Raw genomic sequence first — 22,566 nt, forward strand, 5'->3', positions numbered from 1 at the left:
TCCCCTCTCTGCTTTGCCTTGCTTGCTGTCGCCTGCACGGCCAAGTGCAAACACCTTAGTTTGGTCTCCAAGGCCCCATGTGGTCCAACCCCAGTTTCCCATTTGGTCCAACCAGGCCATGTGATTTATATTTGTTCTATGTACTTTTATATGTATATATATTTACATGTATGTAAATGTTTATAAATACAGGCAGACCGCATTTCACTGCTTCTTCGCTTTATTGCACTGCACAAATATTGTGGTTTTTTTTACAAATGAAGCTTTGTGGCAGCCCTGCATCGAGCAAGTCTGTCAGTGCCATTTTCCCAGCAGCATTTGCTCACTTCGTGTCTCTGTGTCACATTTCAGTAATTCTCAGAATATTGCAAACTTTTTCGTTATTAGGTTTGTGATGGTGGTCTGTGATCCGTGATCTTTGATGTTACTATTGTGAAAAGATTAGGACTCACTGAAGGCTCAGACGATGGTTAGCATTTTTTAACGAGGTGTTTTTTAATTAAGGTATATACACTGTTATTTCAGACGTAATGCTATTGCATACTTAATAGACTACAGTATAGTGTAAACATAACTTTTAAAAATTTTTTATTGAAGTATAGTTTATTTACAATGTTGTGGTTAATTTCTGCTGTACAGCAAAGTGATTCAGTTATACACATACATTTTCTTTTTCATAATCTTTTCTATTATGGTTTATCACAGGATATTGAATATAGTTCCTGTGTAGTAGTACCTTGTTGTTTATCCATTCTATATATAATAGTTTACATCTGCTAATCCCAAGCTCCCAATCCTTCCCTTTCCCACCCCTCCCCTTTGTCAACCACAAGTCTGTTCTCTGTGTGTGAGTCAGGTTTTTTTGTGGATATGTTTATTTTGTAGATATGTTTTATAGATACGTATTTCAGATTTCACATGTAAGTGATATCATATGGTATTTGTTTTTCTCTTTCTGACCTACTTCACTTAGTATGATAATCTTCAGGTCCATCCATGTTGCTGCAAATGGCATGATTTTATTATTTTTTTAATGGCTGAGTAATACTCCATTGTATATATGTACTACATCTTCTTTACCGATTCCTCTGTCGATGGACATTTATATTGTTTCTATGTCTTGGCTATTGTAAATAGTGCTGCTGTGAACATAGGGGTGCATGTATCTTTTCGAATTATAGTTTTGTCTGGGTATATGCCCAGGAGTTGGGATTGCTAGGTTACATGGTAGTTCTATTTTTAGTTTTTTGAGGAACCTCCATACCCTTTTCCATAGTGGCTGCAGCAACTTACCTTCCCACCACCCATGCAGGAGGGTTCCCTTTCTCCACACCCTCTCCAGCATTTATTATTTGTAGACTTTTTAACGATGGCCGTTCTGACCAGTGTGAGGTGGTACCCCGTTGTAGTTCTGATTTGCATTTCTCTAGTAATTAGCGACGATGGGCATCTTTGCATGTGCCTCTTGGCCATCTGTATGTCTCCTTTGGAGATTCTTTGGAGAAATCTCTGTTTAGGTCTTCTGCCCGTTTTTCGATTGGGTTGTTTGTTTTTTTTGTTACTGCTAAACGGTAGGAGCCGTTTGTATATTTTGGAAATTAGGCCCTTGTCAGTCGCATCGCTTGCAAATATTTTCTCCCAGTCTGTAGGTTTAAACGCAACTTTTACATGCACTGGGAAATCAAAAAATTCATGTGACTTGCTTTATTGTAATACTTGCTTTATTGTGGTGGTCTGGAACCAAACTTGTAATATCTCCGAGGCGTGCCTGCACATATGTGTGTGTGTGTGTGAGATGAGCCTCATTCTTTTCCATAGCTGCATAGTATTCCCTAGTGTGCATGCAACCAGTCCCCTGTTCTGGAGATTTGTCCAATATACAAGCTTTGTGCATCTATCCAAATATTTCTATAAGATAAGTTCTTTGAAATTGCAGTCCTGGGCTTCCCTGGTGGTGCAGTGGTTGAGAGTCCGCCTGCCGATGCAGGGGACACAGTTCGTGCCCCGGTCTGGGAGGATCCCACATGCCGCGGAGCGGGTGGGCCCGTGAGCCATGGCCGCTGAGCCTGCGCGTCCGGAGCCTGTGCTCCGCAGCAGGAGAGGCCCCAACAGTGAGAGGCCCGCGTACCACAAAAAAAAAAAAAAAAGAAATTCCAGTCCTAAAGTATGTATATATAAAATTTGGCCTCCACAAAAGAAGCTGCACTAATCAATAACAGACATGAAAATGCCTGTTTCTCCACATTCTCATTAACACCGTGTAGTCTCAATTTTGTTCTTAAGTTTTAATTAATCTGGTAAGTGAAAAATCTCTGCCTGTGGTTCTAATTTTCATTTCCCTGATTGCCAGTGAAATTGAGAATCTTTTCCTATGTTTATTGGCCTTTTGTGTTTCTCTTGGTGTAAATTACCTCTTGATATCTCGCCCATTTTTCTATCAAGTAATTTATCTTCTTCTTAATTATATTGATTTATAAGCAACTTATTACATTTTGGACACCGTGTTTTCTCCTAAGTCTGTAAATTGTCCTTTTTAAAACTTTGTGTATATCCTTCCGTGAACTGATTTTTTTTCCCTTTTTCAATAAACTTTTTTTTTTTTAATTTATTTTTGGCTCTGTTGGGTCTTTGTTGCTGCATGCAGGCTTTCTCTAGTTGCGGCGAGCGGGAGCCACTCTTCGTTGCAGTGTGCGGGCTTCACATTGCGGTGGCTTCTCTTGTTGTGGAGCACAGGCTTCAGGCACGTGGGCATCAGTAGTTGTGGCATGCGGGCTCAGTAGTTGTGGCTTGCGGGCTCTAGAGTGCAGGCTCAGTAGTTGTGGCGCACGAGATCAGTTGCTCTGCGGCATGTGTGATCTTCCCGGACCAGGGCTCGAACCCGTGTCCCCTGCATTGGCAGGAGGATTCTTAACCACTGAGCCACCAGGGAAGTCCCTTCAATAAACTTTTAATTTCAGAATAGATTTAGATTCACAGAAAAGGTACATGGATAGTACAGAGAGTTGATTGTAATTGAATCTTTCTATCTTGAAAAGGAAGGCCTTCCCCACCCCCAAGAGCATAAAAATATTGTGTTCTCATTTCTTTCAGTACTTACATAACTTTGTTTCTCTTGGCTCTTAATCCCATCTGGAATCTCTTTTTTGTAGGTATGAGACAGAGATCTAACTTGATTTTTTCCACCCCCAAAGAGCCAGTGACCCAACACCAATTTTCTTCTGTCTTAGTAATCCATCATTCCCCAACAGATTTGAAACTACCTGTGTCATATCCTAAATTTATGACATTGTTCATCTGTTAGCCAAACTGTGATATCAGGAATCAGTGTCTTTCCGAGGGTATCTTTCTTATAGCTCGAGGGCCCCCGGCAGATGCTCCTTAAATGCTCATAGTGAATATAATGGACCGGCCTCACCTGCTTTCAAACAGACACCAACTAGGGTAAAACCTCCTGCCGAGACCCGTTGCTGGGAAAGAGGGCTCGTCACAGGGATGGAGGGTATGCATTCATTTACTTAGAAATTTCATTTCTTTTTCTACATAGATAAAGCCCTCAGAACAAAATTCAAAAGGCACCAAGGGGCACCTCTTGAACCCCCGCCCCTCCCCCTCCCCCGTGCCTGTACCACCTAGCCTTGTCCCCAGTTCTCATCTGTGCTTCTGGCTTGTCCTCGCCGCCCTTCTTTCCACTTCAGCGTAGGTTTTGGCAGCTGTTCCAAACTGGACCGGAAAGAGCTTCTAATGCTTTTTCACAGCTGCACTGTATTCACTGTGCTCTTTAGTTAGCTGCCCCCTCCACAGCGTCCCCGTGGTGGTGGCCTTGTTCTCCCCTTGCTGGTGGCTGCCCCACTGGGCTCAGTGCCCAGACTGACCCCAGGAAGGAGGGCGTGTTGTTGTACGATGGGCTGCCACTTTCTTCGTCTGCCTGCCTGCCGACTGGTTAAGCACAGAGCGAGAACCCCCGCCAACACGGGTGTGATGCCCGCCCCCCCTCCCCACCTGGTTGACCAAGACTTCAAGGGATGCACTGTAAGGCGAAGTTGAGCGTAACCGTGAAAAATCAAAGTACAGACTAGAGCAAAGCACCTGAAATGGGGCCAATGGGAAGAGGAGGCTCTTGGAGGAAAGTCTGTCTTGGGACTCTGCCCCTCTGGGGTGGCTCCAGGAGCTGCTAGGGAGAGCGCATGTCTGCGCAAGCCCCTGCGGCAGCTCCCACGGGCCCTTTCGGGAGGGAGCTGCCACTGAAAGCTGATGTTCCCAGGCTCGGGACCCTCCTTCACCGCCTGCGAAAGTTTATTAAATGTCCCACGGGTGCTGCCTCACCGTGGCCCTGGAAGTAGAGGGGAAGTGACACCAGCTTAAGCGGATTCCTGGTCACGAGGGAGGAGCAGGCAGCCCTGGGAGAAAGCAGCCTTCAAAGTCACCAGGTGTTTGCCCCAGGGATGAGAGTAGTGACAGGTGCGGGCACACCAGAGCTCCCCAGAGCCCTCCTCGCTTCCCTCTGGGTTCCACGCTGCCGCCCTGGGTGGGCAGAGGGTCCGTGCAAGGCCCCGGACCGGTTCATCTTCTCCCAGCCCATCAGCCTCTTCCGGCTTCATTTCCTGGGTCCCTCGCTCCACTGTTACCTCCCTTCCTGCGTGTTCTTCAGATCTGCCCACCCTGAAAACTGCATGGCCACGTGGCGTGGTGCTACCACATTCCCTGGTTCCCCCCCCCTCGGCCCCTGACCCCTTCAGGCTGCCCAGGAGCCGCCCTGAGTTGCCAGCCAGCCTCCTGGGGGCCCTCAGCAGATTCCAGGCTCCACCAGGCTTCCTGCTGGAGACACCTCTGCCCTCCCAGCAAAGAGCGGGGCCCCTTCTCTCTCCACAGGATGACTGCTGCCCCCGCACACACGCCCCGTGGACCCACAGCTCTCACCCCCGCCTTTCCTCCTGATCCCTCCTCCACATTCAGGATCTCAACAGTCCTGCCTTTTCCAGAACCTTCCTTCTGCACCATCCTTGCTCGTCCTTATACCTTCAGCTTTTTATTCTCTACTGGCTCTTTCTGTCAGCAAAGAAATGTGCTCTGTGTGTCTCCTACTTTCAAACGGCAGTTCCATCTCCACCCACCCCTTCCTGCAGCTCCTGCTGCCGTCCAGGCTCTCCACCCCCAGCTCTCTCCTTCTCCTTGTCCAAACCCTGCCCACCCTGGACACGGGGGTTCTTCAGAGCTCAGAGTGTCTCAGAGGGAGTTCTCACCTGAGAAAAGAGACAATCGGGCCTCTGGAGACGGACAAGTCCAGAACATTCTAGAAGGAGTCCACCAAGGCCCCAGACCCTCAAGATTTCAGAAGGGTTCAAAATCTGGAGGAACAAGAGGCAAGAGGAAAGTCATGTCCAGGGGTCAAGGGACCACGGCTGGAGCTGGGAGGACGGCCGAGGGTCCCCCTGCTCCTCCCTCGTGACCGGGCTGGTGGCTGAGCAGACGCTCGCTCCCCTTTATGAGTGGCTGTGGGGGGGCGGGGGGCTGTGGGAGTAGAGGCGCCAGCCCAGTCCTCCTAAAGCGCTCTGTCACCAGTGACCTAATGGCCTGTCCTCGTGCGCAAGCTCCCCATTTTCGCCTTGGCTGGCTGCACGGTGTCGTTTTCCTGGTACCCTCCCCTCCTCAGGCCCCTCCCCCTCAGGCGCCATCCTCGGTGGCCCCGCCGCTTCTCCCCGAGCTTTGGTTGGCCTCAGGGTCCTGCCCCAGCCTCTCCTCTCTGGTCCCTTGGCACAGCCTCGGGGGGCTTTCTGGGAGGGGCTCTGTCCACACTGCCCCCTTGCAGGACTCGGGTGCCTCTCCCCAGCTGCTGGGAGCTTCGAGCTTGCCTCTGCGGGAGGTTGGCTGGGCCCCTTCCTTGGGAGCAGCCCGGGGCTGGGGGTACAAAGGGCTGCCGCTGCCTCAACCCTGCATGTCTCTGAGAGATGGGGACCCTGCCAGCTCCAGAGCCCCTTGCGGGGTCGGCTGAGGTCTTTGCGGTGACTGCATCGCAGCCTGGCTTGCCCCCGGCCCAGACCTGCTTCCTCCACGCCCCTGATAGGAGTGATGCCAAGAGCACCCTTACACCCCGCTCCTGCCATAAATTCCATGCACACTCATCTCCGTTTCAGAGTCCAGCTCCTTGGGACTCCACCCAGGACCCCATCTCAGCCACTTCCATGGCTTCAACCCCAACTTCGCGCCAGGGGCTCCCGAGTCAATACCTCTGGCCAGACTTTTCTGCTCAGCACCAGATCCGAGTGGGAAGTATTTCAAATTCAGCACATGTGAAACAGAAGTCACTGTCTTCCAAGGGGGACCACCTCCTCCTGCCTTCCATGGCCCTGTGATGGCATCTGCCCATGGCCTGAAGCCTGGGGGCGGGGTGGTCTGTGGGCACCTTCTGTCCCTTCAGGCGTCCCCATCTCCCACGACAGTTACCTCTCCACATCACCCTCCGGTGCCACGGCGGCTCAGGCTCTCAGGACAGCAGCCCTGGACGCCTGCCAGGGAGCCAGAGCTGGCTCCTTCCAGGCTCTCTCCCGTGTGACCCATCCCCACTGTGTCCAGCGGTGGCCTCTTCCTTCTAATGCACATCTGGCCCTGTCACTCCTCTGTTTAAAATCCTTCAGGCTTCTATGCTCAGGATGAAATTCAAACAGCACAGCCTGGTGTACGAGGGCTTTCGTGCCTACTTTCCCAAGCCTGCCTTCTCCCCGCCACGTCCCCGCACAGGCTTCCGCACTCCAGCCATATCCCGAAACTGTGCGGCTCCCCAAACCCGTGATGAGCGTTTGTCTTGAACTTTTCAACGTCTGTTCCCTCTTCCTAGAGAAGCCTCTTCCCCTATCTTCTTCCTCCTCTTTGCCTGGTTGACATTTCCTCACCCCCAAGACTAGGCTCAGATGAGGCATCTCCTCTTCGGAGAGACCTCCGGATGCAGAGCCCTGGTTGTTGTTGCCCCTTGCTGACCCCTTGGGCTGTGAGTGCCGTGAGGGCAAGAGCTGTGACTTTGCTCGCTGGGTCCTTGGACCCTGGCACGGAGGAGGGGCTTGGAGAGCATGCTTGTGGAGTGCTTGCTTCTGGAGGGCAGATTTCAAAACGAGTAGAGAGAGTGAGAGCTTTTTAGTAGCAGATTCCAAAAAGAAAAATGGTTCAGGGGGGCTAGAGAGATCCTGCAATAAAACTTTGAACGTGGTTTGCAAATGGACCCAATGAGGAAAAATACAGGAAGTATCTAGAGGTGCAGGGGCTGCACTCAGAGCTCATGCATGATCTCTGATCTTGAAAGATATGGAAGAGGGAAAGAAAGGGACATGAGCAAGGCAAATGGAGAAACAGCACGGACCAGTGACAGTATTGGTGGGAAAAGCTAAGGCCCGTAGAAGGGGCTTCTGTGTAATTTTTCCTTTTTTTTTTTTTTTTCTTTTGGCCACACCACGAGGTATGTGGGATCTTAGTTCCCCGACCGGGGTGGAACCTATGTTCCCTGCAGTGGAAGCGCGGAGTCCTAACCACTGGACTGCCAGGGAAGTCCCCTGTGTAGTTATTTTTGAAGTGAGGAGTGCTGTTCTGGGCTGGTGGGGAAACGTTAACACTGATGAAGAGAGAACAACACTACGTAATTCCTGTTTTGCTTCTGTCTTCCTTGTCGAGGAGCATAATTTTTCATCTGGACTAAAATATTGATCAAAGGGGATTGCAGCCTAAGATATGGGGGGAGACGGTAGGACAGCATCCAGCTGTGTGAAATGAGTTGAGGTCCCCTCCCGCAAAAGGATGTCTCAAGTCTGTCCTGGGCGACGTGCAGGTGGAGTGCCCTCACTCTGCAGAGACCTGGGGGGGGGGGTGCGGGAGCTCCCGGGGCATGGGGAGGGAGGGTGCAGAAGGTGCTTTCTTCACTCAGTGCTGCGGGCTTGATGTGTCCCTCAACAGAACTCCCCAGGGGATAGCTTGTGAGCACATACATAGAAAAGGAAGCGCTGCTTTCTAGGATTCCTAAGAATAAATCATACCAGACTAGCCTCATTTCGTTTTTGACAGGCTAACCAGAAGGGTACTCTGGAGAGGGCTGTCTGGGTTTTGTAGGGCCTTTGACGGAAACGATCATCGTATCTTGTGACAACATAAAGAAACGTGGGCTGAGCGATGTCAACTTAGATGGGCTCGTCACCCAGAAGTGCTGCTAGCCATCAGAATTGGCCTGGAGGGCAGGCCCAGGCGGCCACCCAGAGTTCCGTCTTCACTGACAGGTTGGCCAGCGCAGACCCTGGGTCTTGGACGAGGCCATTAATAGAACAATGGTCAAGTTCACACATAACATAAATGTAACTGACAGCAAATTGAAGATGCCGGAACATCTCAGCAGACCATAATGATGGGCTGAGTGGGAAAGAGAGGCCCAGCTGCACAATTAAGAACAGGATCTGGGAAATGGAATTTGACGGCCAGACGTGTGAACTAACTTTGGGCCCAATCTGTCAACGGCTTAGCATCTCGAGGCTGCCCCTAAAATGAGTGTCAGCCTCAGCTCTGAGCGCCTCACTTGACGGGTATGTCAGCAACCCTGAGGCACTTCATAAGAACCAACCCAGAATGGCAAAAAGATTCCAAAGGATAGAAAAGAGTAGCTGTTGCACTGGGGGAGGGGTAGCCATGGGAAGTTCGGCGACTTCCTTCAAGTACACGAAGGCCCTAATTAAACGGACGGATATGTGGTACCAGGACATGAGACAGGGTGACGTTTAAGGTATCTTAAGCGTAGTGGTCTGTGGGTTTCCTCATAATACCAGAGAGAGAGGGAGGGAGGGAGGAAGGGAGATGGGAGGAGGGAAGTTGGTTGTGATCGTCTACATGAACTTTATTTACTGAGCAGTAGTAACCTTTTTATTTGGTTATACTATGCATGCAGGAGAGGACACATTAGAGGTGGACACTGTACACTTTGCCAGGCGTCTGTGCAACCACCACTGCATCACAGGCCAGAATGTCACCTGCTCCCCAGAAGGACCCTGGGCCCCTCCCAGGCATTCCCTCTGCAAAGAAAACCGCTTCCCCAGCTTCTCTCCCGTAGGTGTGTGGTGCCGGGCTTTGAACATGGGTACCGGTGGGACCGGTAGATGGTTCCTTCACGTTGCCTGGTGGGACCCCACCGTGTGGATCTGAGGCTGTCTGAATCCCACCGTCTCTTCCTGTCTGCACTGTGTGTGCCCACACTTGTGAGTGTCCCAGCGGGTGTGGGGATGACTGGGCAGACGGCCGGAGAGTTTACCCTGACCTCTGAGCCCAGCTCCTTGTTCTTCCTGCCCAGGTGGCACATGCTCACGTGCAAGATAGGAGACTCCAGGGAAGGGCTGAGGGGCGGGTGGCATGAGAGGCGGTCGTGATGCCTGAGAGGCGGCGTGGACAGCCCGGGAGCGGCAAGCCGGGCAGACGCCCTGGGGCAGAGTGTTGGGCGGCATTTCCATGGCGGAACAGGCCGCTGCCGTTGCTTCCTGAGCTGCCCTAGAGACATGGAAAAGGCCGTTCACGCCTTTGGCCAGATGCCTGGTGGCCTCTTAGAGTAGTTCAACCTCAGCAGAGCCCAGTTCCCCTCCAGAGGGACTGCGGTGACCTGTGTGGTTGTCCTGACACCCTGATGGCCCGAGCTGGCAGGTGCCTTTGCGGTCCTCAGAGCACCCACAGGCTGCCCCTTGCAGGAGCTGGAGGCTGGAGGCTGGGGAGCAGAGCGCCTGCGCTCCACTTCCCGGCTCTGCTGTTGGTTTGGAAAAGTCATTTCCCCATTTCCCAGCGCCTGAGGCCCTCTGAGAGCTGATCCGGTGTCCTGGTCTTACAGCGGCCCGTCAGGGTGGTGGGGCAGGACTGAGGCAGAGGCCTGGCCTGGTGTGATTTCAGAGGGCTGGAGCCTGTTGCCTTATATGACACTGGCTGGCATGGCTCCAGTGGCTTCTGCATCCTCCTGTGTTCGCCTGGTTTGAGTTCCGGGGGGGGCCTCGCCGGGTGGGCTTGGGCAGCTTCTGGGGGAGGACGGCCCGGGGCCAACCTCAGCCGGGCCACGGGCCCCCCTGCTTGCCCCCTGCACAGTGTGGGTGGTGTTTGGGGTGAGTCTTTGCTCCTTCCCCTCTGTAGAGTAAGTTCTCAGTGTGGAATGAAAAAGTGGTCCTGTTGCCTCTCCCTGTGTCCCAGTGGGAGCTGAGAGGGCAGGGGACTGTGTGTAGAAGGCAGGGAGGGCGGTCAGGATGAAAGGCAGTGGGCAGGCGGGGAGCGCGCCGCCCTCAGATGTGGTTTCTTTTCATCCACTCGCCCCCTCGGCGCTCCTTCTGATGCTTGCCTTCTATTTCTTTCTGGACAGCAGCTCTGTCCTGACCCACCCGGCCCACCTCTTCCCTTCTGGAACCACCCCCAGCTCTGCTTTGCCGGCCTGCCAGCACCCCACCCCCGGGTCGGCCACTCCGCACCCGCTGCGGGTAACAGCGCTCCCCAAGGCCCGGGTTTGGATTAATGAAGCCCAGATGCTGGACTGGGGACTCCGGCTGCAAGTTCTCGCGTTGGAGCAGCAGCTCGGCTTGGAGGGGCCGTCTACCTCCCCCCGCCTGCCCCCTCCCCTTGCTCCTGGCCCAGCTGCTGCTGGGGCTCCCGGGGAACAGCTGGAGAGCAGGTTCTGGCGGTGGGAGCCCAGGGAGATACGCGGGTGGGGCGCCGGATGAGGGCTCCCGTGTTCTGTCCCGTGACGCAGTCCAGATGGGGCTGCCTCTCCCCAGGACTCGGAGGGTGGGTGGGAAAGCTGGGGCGCTCTGCAGAAAGGGAACCGAGGTCACCGGTCCAGAATGGAAGGGGATGGCCGGCCCCTCCCAGGGTGGCCAGATAAAATACAAAGATCACATGGGAGAAACTCAGGCTAAAAAAAATTGTTCTTTATCTATAGGAAGTTCAAATTTAACTGGCATCCTGTATTTTTATTGGCTAAGTCAGGCAGTCCTTACCACCCCCCAGCTGAACTTCTTCTTTAAGTAATAGTTTTATTGGACTGCCACATACAAACAGAACACAGACCGTAAGTGTGTGCTCAGTGGGTTTCCACAAGTCGAACACATGTAAAACCAGCACCCAGATCAAGAAATGAGGGAATTCCCTGGTGGCCCAGTGGTTAGGACGCGGCGCTTCCACTGCCAGGGCCCAGGTTCAGTCCCTGGTTGGGGAACTAAGGTTCCCACGAGCCACATGATGCGGCCGAATGAAAAGAAAAAGAAGAAGAAATGAGACGTGAGCAGAGCCTGCCCGCCACCCCGACCCCTGCCACGTATCCCCGTTTCTGTACTTAGTGTAAGTGAAATCATACACGTGTATTCTGTTGGAACTGGCTTCTCTCACACAGCCCTGTGAGGCTCCCCCGTGCTGCCGGATGGAGTCGTGGCTCATCCGTAATCGTTCCGCGTGGGCTTGAGATGCGTGAGTGGAGCCCAGTCCCTCTCTCCATTCTAGTGGCGGATCGGTGCTGCTCGTGCCCCTCTCTTTTCTCGTACGCCGTACGTGTGTGCCCGGGATTAGGACTGCCGGGCCGTGGGGCGGGCACACGAACATCGTTATCTTTAGTAGGTCTCGCCAGGCAGTTGGCCGAGGTAGGTGTATGCATCCGTGTCCCTGCCGGCTGTGTGGGAGCGTCTCCCCTCTTTCTCGTGTTTACCCTTCTAGTATGTGATGCTGCTGTCTGATGCTGCGTTTTTCCCTTTTTTTTTTTAATCAAGAGCCTCTTGCCTTGTTGATTTCTCTGATTTTCTTGAATAAGATCAACAAGGCCCCTGCTTCAGGTACCACCTACCCTCCTGGCTTGGAGAAGGCCATTCCCACCTCCGTTCCCCACCAACTGGGAGCCCCTCCTGCACCCACGTGAGGCCATGGCAGCCACAGGCCCTGGGGAAGTTGCAGGGGCGCCTTCAGCACCGCTCAGGCGGGGCTCAGTCCTGCTTCCCCCAGGTACTTCCTTAGGGAAACATCATTTCCGAGGGCTGCCTGTCCCCGATGTCCTGTCCTTCGTTTCCCCGTGGGGTCGTCCCAAGGATGGGGGTAGGGGCGCCCGTGGGGACCCTCCAGCAGTGTTGTTACCAGAGAGCATTTCTCCTCTATGGAGCCGCTTCCAGCCCACCTGGTGTCCTTCGTGTTCCTTCAGTTTCCGCCGGCTTCAGAACCTCTCCTTTGCTTCCCCTGGTGGTGGCTTTCCGCGGGAATCAGCGACTGTGGGCCACATCAGAGTCCGTGCCAGGGGCTGCCTTCTGCTGTCCATGGGGGCAACAAGTGTGTGAAGCCTCGAGGAGGATGTAACCCTCCACCCCTTCTCCCATTGCCCCTCTCCAGCCTCTCCTGGCCACTGCCACCCCTAGCCCTGTCCTCTAGTCTCTGCTTCCCTCCTCTCTTCTTTTTACTCGCTCCAGCTCTCAAGGACCCATGAAAATCAGAGCCACAAACGTTAGCGTCTAAAATCCCCATTAGAGGTCTTTACTCCTGAAGAGTGGAGACACCAGCTCCATCCTGAGTGAATCAGTTAGGACTGTTTGGCGCTAGACTTAGGAGCCCAGCTCAGACTGACTGAAGAAGCCAAAGGGACTTCATCAGCTGAGCCAACCAACCCACTGACCGCACGGGTCCGGGGGCCAGAGGCTTCAGGCAGGGCAGGCTCTGGGTGTTGTCAGGGCTCTATCTCTGCTTGTTGCATTCTCCAGACTGCCCCACAAAGAGGCAGGATGGCCACCAGCGACAGCGGGATCACCTCCCACCTGATCAGTGGTCCTGCTGGAAAGGCACACGCTCTACTGGTAGCTCCAGCCAAGACCCCGAGGCCACCTCTCAGTGGCTCAAACACAGGGACTGATGGGCCAGGCCTGGCTCACGGGCCCACCCTGGCAGCCGGGATTTGGGCCGGGTGTGGTGGGTGAGGGTTTCTCCAAAAGAAAGTCACTGGATGCTGGCTGAAAAACACAAGAACAAAACCTGGCCTCACCAAGCCCCGGTCACCCACCTTCCACCAGCCTGCATGGGCTGAAAGCTCATGATGCTGCAAGGGAAAGAAAAGGCGACGGTCTGTGCGAAGGAGGTTGAACGGTCCCGATCTCTGTGTAGCACAAATATATAGAGGAAAAAACTAAGCCGGTAAATACCACTATGCGAGCCTCTGAAGTTACCACTTCTTTTAAAAAATAACTTTTTTCTTTTTGCTTATTTTTAAACTTGCCCAGCTTGCATGTTTTATTACTTCTAAAATAAATAATAAACGCTATAAACCAAAGGAGAAAGCCAAAGTTCCCTACGTGGCTCTCCCCTGTTCACGTCTCGGTGTGTGTCCTGCCCCTCCTTGCACCCACCCTGGGGACTTCAATCCCCCCCCCCAGGGTGGTACACCCCCTCAGTCTCTCTCGCCCCTTCTCTCACAGGCAGCTTCGACGCCAGCTCAGCCTCGTGATCATTGCCCGGCTGCTGGACCAGCAAGGGACGCTCCCTCTCTGGCAAGAGAAGGCCCAGGTGAGTCTCTGCCTCAGCATCCGCTGGGGAAGCCCGGCCGGCTCCTCCCGCTTCTTTTCCCGAAGGTTGGGAGCCTCAGGCCGGCGGAGTCCAGGTGGGTCTGAATTTTCTGCTCACATCCTTGCATTCGACGGTTACTTTTTGCACGCCTACTCTGTGCTCGGCCCTGAGGATAGAGCAGTCAGCTGGGAGCAGGTATTACTTTTTCAAAATATTGCGGTAAAATATACGTAACATAAAATTTACCATTTTAACTTTTTTTTTTTACCATCTTAACAATTCTGAGGGCAGAGTTCTGACCGCTTTGAAGTGTGCAGTTCCACAGGCTTGTGCAACCGCTGCCACCAGCCACCTCCAGAACTGTTTCATCCTCCCCGACAGAAAGTCTGAATCCGCTGAACACAACTCCCATTCCCTCCTCCCCAGCCCCTGCTTATATAATTTTTTATAGGTGGAAAAACAACAAAGGTGAAAACGAACACTACTAAATTAACACTGCTCGCCCCCAGTGACCCTTCTGCCCCATGTCAGGCATTCTTGGGGCAGCAGGGGAGGAAGTACCTTCTTTCCTCCACCCTCTGCTCTCCAAAGAGCTCCGACTGCAGCCTCCTTGCAGCTCAGAGAGCAGTAGTTCAGGGGCCCTGGGGGCAGCATGGGTCACAGCCAGCCCGAGGGTGGGTGGCAGGGGGCTTGAGAATGCTCTCACCGGCCTCCCCCCACCCCAAGGGTCTCCCTGGAACCCCAGAGGAGCTGCTGGGTGCAGCTGAGCCGTCTAGTTCTAGCACGAGACAGGCAAGGCAGTCCCGGCGAAAGGCTGCGTCTCTAGTCACTGGAGGTCCACGGGGCAAGCCCACGTCCAGAGCGCTGAGAGGATGTTCTGGACGCTCCTGGGGCTGGTGGGCTGAGTCTGACAGGCCACGATCACAGGGCGGGAGCTCAGAAAGGCGACTGCTTGGGTTGGCTCATCTAAGCAGGCCCGGCCTGGCTTTGCCCCGGCTGCCCCCTCGGCCTTCCATGCTTTCCCCAAGACTTAGGACGGCGTGAGTGTCTTCTCACCCCAGTTCCAGCTGAAGTGTCACCTTCCGCAGGAGGCCTTTGCTGACCACCCAGTCCAAAAAGTGCCCTGGCACCAGCACACTCTGAAAGTATTCATGGTGTTCACCTCCTGATATATTTTTATTTGTTCAGGGTCTGTGTACACACACACACACACACACACACACACACACACACACACACACACACACACACACACACACACACACACACACACACAGCATCAGCAGCTCCTTGAGTGCAGGGACCAAATGGTTTCTGCTCACTACTGCCCGTCAGCTCCTAGCACAGTACCTGACACACACAGGACCTCAGCACACACGTGTGGGCTGAAGGAACCCAAGGTTGAGTTCCCGGGTGTGCAAAGGAAGGTTCCCCAGGCAGAGACCTCGGGAGGGCAGGAGGGGAGGGTGGCCTGCTCAGGGGTCACTTCACAAAGCTGAGAGCCTGATGACAGAACATCTCTGCGAGAAAGAGAACAGAGGGGCCAAATGGTTAGGGGCGGGGCAGGCAGAGATGCACCAGCGAGGACAAGACAGAGTGATCCCAGGAGGCTCCCGGGGTGGGGGCAGCCTGATAGACAGGCTTTGGTGTTGACCCGAGTGCGGCCACCGAGCTCCTCGGAGAACCCAACACATGTCAGCAGAGCGGAGGTGAGAGGCCAGAGTGTCGAGATCAGGAAAGGCAGGACTGGCTGCACGTGGTGGGTGGGGGTAGCCGCTGTCCATCCGGCAGCGCTTGTCAGTGATCAGGAAAACACAGGCTGGCTCGAGCATGAGGGTCAGTTCAAGGCTTGGGGTTTTGTTTTGATTTGTTTTTTATTAGCCAGAGCCTACGCGGGGAGAGTGCGGGGAGCGTGATGAGGGCCAGAGAGTGGCGAGGGGAGTGGTGCTGGGGAAGAGCTGGGTGGTCTGGCCTGCCGGGGACCTGGAGGGGAGGCGAGTGAGCGGGGCTGGTGGGGGCGGGGTGGGAGGATGCCTCCCCCAGGGAGAGCTGGCCTGGGAGCTCCCAGCCCGTCTGGCGCGGAGTCCAGCCCTGCCCTTGTGGGTCCCAGCTCCAGGGCCGTCCCACCACACCTGTCACCCACCTGCCCGCGTGCCTGCCGTGCGTTCGTGAGACCCCAGCCTAGCGCCTCCTGTGTGCCAGGCTCTGCACCGGGAGACGACCTCGGAGGAGAGGATGTGAGCGTGAGAGAGGCAGGCCGAGGGCCCCGTGACTGACTCTGCCCGAGGGCAGCGAAGTGGCTTCCAGAGCCGTCCCGAGCCAGGTCTCGAAGGGCGCGTCAGTGCTCGTGCCGCAGGAAGGAGAGAGGCGGCAGGCGGGCCAGGCAAAGCTGCGCCAGACCCGCGGCGGCTGGAGAGGCAGACGGGCAGCTCGAGCCTGCCCGCTGTCCTCCTGATGTGCTTCCCCGTCCCCACTGCAAGCCCGCAGCCGCTGCACGGCCTCCTGCCAGGTCTCTGGGCCGCAGGCGCTCCCCTTTCCAGTCAGGCCTGCCGGGCGGCTCCTTATGAGACACGCCTTCAGAGGGCCACCTTGGCCCTGCAGCCGCCCACGTCAAGCCCCCACGCCCCGCTTTCCCCACACCTCCTCGACCACGTGGCTGCCTGGGCCCTCCTCGCGGGCCAGCCCAGCCACCCTCTGCACGTGGCTCTGTGCCTGGAGCACTTTTTCCTTTCCACCCGTTACATCCCACCCGAAGTGGTGGCTCTAACGTGCTGCAGAGCATGACTGAGCCCCGGTGCGGGACAGATGGGGAAATGGAGGCAGGCATGGTTAGGAGACTTCTCAGGGTCACATAGTGGGAAAGCCGTGGAGCCAGGATGCAAACCCAGGTGCCTGGGACCCCTGCAGTGTGCCGTCTCTGCTTCTCCAGCCCCTTCCTTGGATCCTGTTGTGGTGACGGCCTGGACCACACCTGCTGCTTCAGCTGAGGTGCCCGGCTGGTCCCTTGAGCTTTGGTCCTGGCTGGCAGATAGGAGGACAAGGGCCGGCCCTTCCTTCATCCATGCATAAGTGCTTGATAAACCTTAGCAATTGATTTACCGTGAAGGGGACTTCAGTGGTTGAGAACTGGCTCGTTGAAGGAGAGGATCTGGGGTGAGTGCCCAGGCAGCGGGTTCTCAGGGCACCGCTGGGCAGGAGGAGTCCCTGATGCCTGGATCGCTTGGTTCTCCATCTCAGACTGCAGCCGGAGGCCCCAGGAGCAGGTGCTGAAGAACTGAATTTGAGGGACAGGACTTCTGTAGGTGGTCGAGATGCAGCAGCCCCAAGGCTTGCATCTTCCAGGAGAGCCTCAGGTTCAAACTGCTTCCTTCGTGTTGTTCCTGCAGATCATGGGAATATCCCAGAAACAGCAGGGTTTTGGCCCCAAGGCACTAGTGTGCTCCAGACACGGCTCAGGGCACTGAAGATACAACCCTGAACAGCGTTCGTTCAGTCTCCTCCCCTCATGAAACTCAGCGGAGACAGACACAGGCACCAAGAGAGAAGTAAATCTTTGGCATTCCAGATGGTGATAAGTGCTATGGAGAAAAATAATGCCAGATAAAGAGGAGGGGGAGTGTTGGGGGGATGCTGTTTTATAGGGGTGAACAGAGAAGGGGACATTTGAGCACCGACCTAAAGGAGCCACGCAGGTTTCTTGGGGAAAAGCATTCCGGGCAGAGGGAACAGCCGGTGCAAAGGCACTGGGGCAGGCAAAGGCCTCTCAGGTTGGAGGCAAAAGGAGAGGCTGGTGTGGCTGGAGCAGAGGGCTGAGGGTGGGTAGGAGGAGCTGAGGTCAGAGGTAAGTGGGGACTCAGGTGGGGGCTTGACTTTCATGCCAAAGTGGAGAGCCACTGGAAGGTTTTGATTAAGAGGAGGGACATAATCTGATTTTTAAATTTTTTTACAATTACACTGGCTGCTGTGTTGAGACTAGACTGTTGCGGGCGGAAGGAGGCAATTGCAGTAATCCTGGCAACAGCTGATGGTGGTTTGGCCTGAGGAGATGGCGGCGCACGCAGGTGGCGAGCAGTGGTGAGATTCTAGGTGTATTTCCCAAGTACAGCCAGCAGGATGTGGAATGGGAGAGAAAGGAGGCGAGGAGGCCTCCAAGACCTATGCAGCTGGCAGAATGGAGAAGCCCTTTACCGAGACAGGCAAGACACAGGTGGAACAGGTTTGGAGAGAAATCGGGAGTTCGTTTCTTATCCCAGGCCACCTCTTACAACACAGCAAGCCTGCTTTGTCAAGCCACGCCTTCCAGTTTGGAGATTGGAAAACACGAGCTTCAAATGGCCAAAACCAAGGGAGACAGAGTTTTGCATCTACTATGGAAAGGCCAGCTGCAGACCTGACCTGCTATTCGTTCATTTGCTCATTTAACAAATGCTTATTAAGCATATACAATAGTTCCTGCTATCCGCGGGGGATACAGTCCAAGATGTCTAGTGAGTGCCTGAAATGATGGATAGTGCTGAAACCTATATATGCTATGTTTTTTTTCCTGTACATACCTACCAATGATAAAGTTTAATTTATAAATTAGGCACAGTAAAAGATTAATAACAATAATAATGAAATAGAACAATTGTAACAATATACTGCAATAAAAGCTACGTGAGTGTGGTCTCTCCCCATCAAAATATCTTATTGTATAAACTGGATGCCTTTTTCATCATAACTAAGCCCTTATCGTGCACTGTGGCCATAACTTTTACATTTTGAGATGCAGTAGCAAAACCAGCCATGGGTTTCTTTTTCCTTCTTCGCAATTTCACGGATCGGAGATTTGTTCTTACTGTAGATCTTAGCAACCTCAGCATGTGATTTTTTTCCCTTCCTTCTAAAGTCCAGAACTTTCACCTTGTCACTTAAAGGAAGCACTTTACGGCTTCTCTTTGACATATCTGAATTGCCAGCATCACTACCCTTGTGCGTTGGGACCGTTATTAAGTAAAATAAGGGTTACTTGAGCACAAGAACACAAGCACTGCAGTACTGCGACAGTCGATCTGATAACTGAGACGACCACCCGGTGACTAACGGGGTAGGATCCGCTGGGCACAGGGACGTTCACATCCGGGGAGGAACGGAGCAGGACTGCGCGAGATTTCATCACGCTAGTCAGAAGGGCGCGCGCTATTGAAAACTTACAAACTGTTTACTTCTGGAATTTTCCATTTCATATTTTCGGATCTCGGTTGACCACGGGTATCTGAAACGGTGGAAAGTGAAACTTCGGATAAGGCGGAACAACTGTGCCATGTGCCAGGTGCTGTGCAAGGCTCTGGGGACACTGCAGTGACCCAAAACTGTCCTCACGGAGCTTACGTTCTAGTGAGGGGCAGGCGACAAGTAATAATAAACATAACAAACAAGAAAATTACATAGCATGTCAGAAGGGGTGCTTGCTGCCGGGTAGATGGGCGGGCAGGTGTGGGGGGGGGCGCTCACTGGGAAGGTGGGCCCGGAGGAAGGCTGGAAGGTGGAGGGGGCAGCCGCTCAGTGTCCGGTCAGAAGGCCCAGGCAGGGCCCAGGCTCCAGGGAACAACAGGGGCCACCCGGGGCCTCGCAGACATTTAAGATGCTGGCCTTCTCCGCTGGTCCGATAGAAGCAGCTGCCGGAGTCTGAGCACAGGAGGGACCGCCGTGTGGACAGTTGCCTCGCTGGAACTGTCTGCCGCCTCTTGCCGGGCAAACCGACAAGGCCAGCGGAGGCCTGCCTTTTTGGGTGATCATTTGCTTCTTGTCTGGGGACGTCTGTCCTAACAGGCTAAGTGTTTGCAGAGACAGCTCCCAGCGGTGGGGGTAAAGTGGGGAGGCGTGCTGGTCAGAGCCTGGCCCTGCTGGGACCCACGCAGCCCAAATAAGTCCTGACCGCGCGGAGAAGGGTGTGTCTCCCAGGGAGGGGATGACTGCGGCTGCCAGAGCTGGGAACAAAGGAGAATAAGCAATCAGAAGGCAGCAGCTTGCCGTGCTGAGCAGAGTGAAGCTGTTTTCACAGAGTGAGAGGAAAACCGTGGGAGCAGCCAGCCACTGCTGTGTGCTCCCCGGCCCAGCCCGGCCCGCCCAGGGCTCCTAGCAGGGAGGGTCCCAGCTGGGGCGGGGCTGCCTGCCGAAGGGCTGCTTCTGGGGGCGTGGGCTGCAGAGCCCGCTCCTGTGCTTGCACAGCTGTGAGCCCGGAGCGGGCAGGGCTGTTTTGGAAACTATCGCCAGACTTGGAAGGCCTGAGCAAGGCAGCACAGCTCTGGTGTCGGTGGAGCTCTAGATGGTGCCTCTCTTCGCCCAGAACCTTCCCCCTCTCTCTCTCCCTGCCTCCTGCCCTCCCTCTCTGAAGGGATCAGACGCTAGGCCAAGAAGCCCTGGCCCCTTTCCAGGAGCCGAGGCCCAGGGCCTGACTCCTCGCCCTCACTCAGCCCAGCTGCTCTTGTGGGCTTTCTAAGCCCGTGGCTGGCCGAGGTGCTGAGCAGGTGTCTGCGGGTGAGTCAGGGGGAAGAAGCCAGGTGTGCCAGGCAGGGCTGGGCTCGGGCAGGGAGCTGGCCCAGAGGCTTAGCCCTCGCCCTTTGGGCCAGCCTCCACCTGCTACATCTAAAGACACGGTGCCTCTGTGAACTCCCCTGGCCCAGCTCTTTCCTTCTGCATCCTCCCTCCCCAGGGTTACAGGTGGCCTCAGAGGGGCCCAGGGCTCAGAGACTGCCTGCCTCCTGAAGCCCCGGCCGTGAGTTAGCTCTGGGGCAGCTGGTGGTCCTTGCTGGGGCCCACCCGAGGCTGCCCAAACCAGGTGCAGGGGCTGGGTGGGAAGGAGTGGCTGGATGCAGACACCTGGACTTATGCAGGCCACGTGCCCCCATTTGTTCAGAGATGGGGGGTAGGGCAGCTAGCAGATTGGGTGATATAATACATTAACCAAAGGGCAGTGTGTGCACCTCGCGGGGAATCCCATTCCAACAAAGCAACTGCCTAAGGACATTTTTGAGACAATCAGAGAAAACTGAACACAGGTGTTTGATCGTGTAAGGAATTCTTGGTAATTTTGTTGGGCAAGAGAATGATGTGATTATGTTGGGGAAAAAAATCCTTATCCTTTTCTGTTTGAAGCTCTTTGTGGGTAAAATGATACGGTGTTCGGATTTGCTTTGAAATTCTCTGGAAGGAAAAAGGCGGAGGGGGGCTGGGGGCGATGAGTGCAGTCATCGTTCACGTTCACAGAGATGAGTAGGGAGGTAGTTCCCAACCTCTCTTCTTTCAGGAGTGTTGAAAACGCCCGTGGTGAGAAGTTAAATGACAATAGAGGGCCAGCAGGCCTGAGCAGCAGCTCAGGGTGGGAAGGTCTTGTCCTGTGGCAGAGGAGACCCTCTTCTGGTCTTGGTTCTTCTAAGCCCTGAGTGTCTGCTCAGTCCCGGGATGTGGGTTAAGTCCTCCTCATTCACTTGTCTAAAGGACGCATGCCCTGCGAGCATGAGAGCCTCTTCTCCCGGGAAGAAGGGGTGTGCATGTCTCCATTTCACAGATGGGGACAGGCCCCGAGAGGCCACATGGCTCCCAAAGGAAAAGGTGCCCCCAGGTCGTGGAGCCAATGGTCTGGCTCCAGAGCCTAGGCTCTGACCCATGCCTGCCAGCCGGCGTGTCCCGGCCATGCGTCCCCGAAGTGCCCCAAGCACTCGTGAGTTATGGCCGCCCTTCTCTCCCCAGCTGTCCTCGCTCAGGCATCTCCTGAGCCTCATGAGGCCATCAACCCTGGGGCAGTACCTGGGCCCTGAGACCATGCCGCCCGGCCAGGAGAAGCAGCCAAAGGCCAGTGCCCAGCTAGACCACAAGGTGAGCACCCAGCCCCTGCCCGCCTCTGCCAAGGCACCACCCCAGGGTAGCAGGGAAGGCTGGGCTGTCCACAAGGCACAGCCTGGGGGCCTTAAGGCTGCCCGTCCCGAAAGCCCGGGGCCTCGGGGCAGGGCCCAGCCAGCTACTCCCGCCCATCTCCCCAGAGCCTGTGCCCCTCACGGAGGCGCAGTGGGCACAGGCGTGCAGGCTTGTGAGTTTCGCTGTGGCCTTTGCGGCCTGGCGTGGCTTTGCCAGCCGCGTTAGAGAGGACGCAGGAGCTGCAGCGCTGGCGAGGGGAGTGGGGTGGGAAGGGAGTGCCCTAAAGGAGAAGCCCAGGGAATGTTCAGATGCACGAGGCCCCATGTTTCCTGCGAGTGGAGCTGGGTGCAGCTCCCTGTTCCTATTTCCCGTGGTCCTCACTGAGGCTGAGTCCTTGGCCTTCCCCCAGTTCTTCCTAATTGACTTTCCAGACGTCGCCCAGCTTTCCTGAAAGCCATGCTTCGGCGGCAGTCAGGGGCGACAAGGTACCCCAGAGCCTGCCGGTTGTGGGGCTTGGAGTGACCAGGCCTGTGGCCGGGGGTGAATGTCAAGTGGGGGGGTGGTGTAGGGGCTTCAGCCTGGGAATCCCAAGACTGGCTCCCTGGGGAGTTGGGGGATAGAGCTCAGTGAGCTCCCCCATCCCTGGGGACTCAGGGATGAAGGATGCAGATAGGCATCCTGCTAATTTAGGAGGGCGGTAGTTCCAGAAAGCTCACCCGGGGGTTGGATGTTGACATCCAGAAGGCCAGCCTTTGGGCATCATTCTGCAAATCAGATATAAGTGAATTAATTACAATGAATACAAATGAACTGTTAAGAAGATATGACAACCCCCAGGTGTACGCTCCTCTCCTGGAACTCGCAGGAAAGGTTATCTCTCAGTTGTGCCTAATGTCGGTGAGCTTACGTGAGCTGTCCCCGGGCCCTGTTCCCCTTTGCCGGCTGTTTCCCGTGAAACTGGAGCTCGTTACGGAGGCTAAGTCTGGGTATTCCGGGGGCTCTGCAACAGAGGTGGGGTCAGCCCCTCGGGGTGGTCTGTCTGAGCAGGACACAGGTGCGCAGGCCCCAGGTCTGGGCTGGGGGAAGGGAAAAAGAGAGAAGGGGAGGGGCGAGAGAGAAGAGGAGGCTTGTGTCTGGTCTGACCAAGGAAAAGCTGCC

At 54.9% G+C, this 22,566-nt stretch overlaps 1 protein-coding gene across 6 annotated transcripts in view; it reads left to right on the forward strand.

Moving 5' to 3' along the window:
- Positions 1-22,566, forward strand: part of FAM178B (family with sequence similarity 178 member B) — a 95,844-nt gene that overhangs the window by 58,477 nt on the left and 14,801 nt on the right. For 5 of the 6 annotated variants that reach the window (XM_079940678.1, XM_079940677.1, XM_079940679.1 and 2 more), the window contains 2 exons: positions 13,425-13,512; positions 21,244-21,369. In XM_079940678.1, coding sequence (XP_079796804.1) covers positions 13,425-13,512; positions 21,244-21,369 — 214 coding nt within the window. The remainder of the gene's footprint in view (positions 1-13,424; positions 13,513-21,243; positions 21,370-22,566) is intronic. The other variant, XM_079940682.1, reaches the window with a different exon arrangement.

The sequence above is a fragment of the Stenella coeruleoalba genome, assembly GCF_951394435.1.
Source record: "Stenella coeruleoalba genome assembly, chromosome: 13".
NCBI classification, from domain to species: Eukaryota; Metazoa; Chordata; class Mammalia; order Artiodactyla; family Delphinidae; genus Stenella; species Stenella coeruleoalba.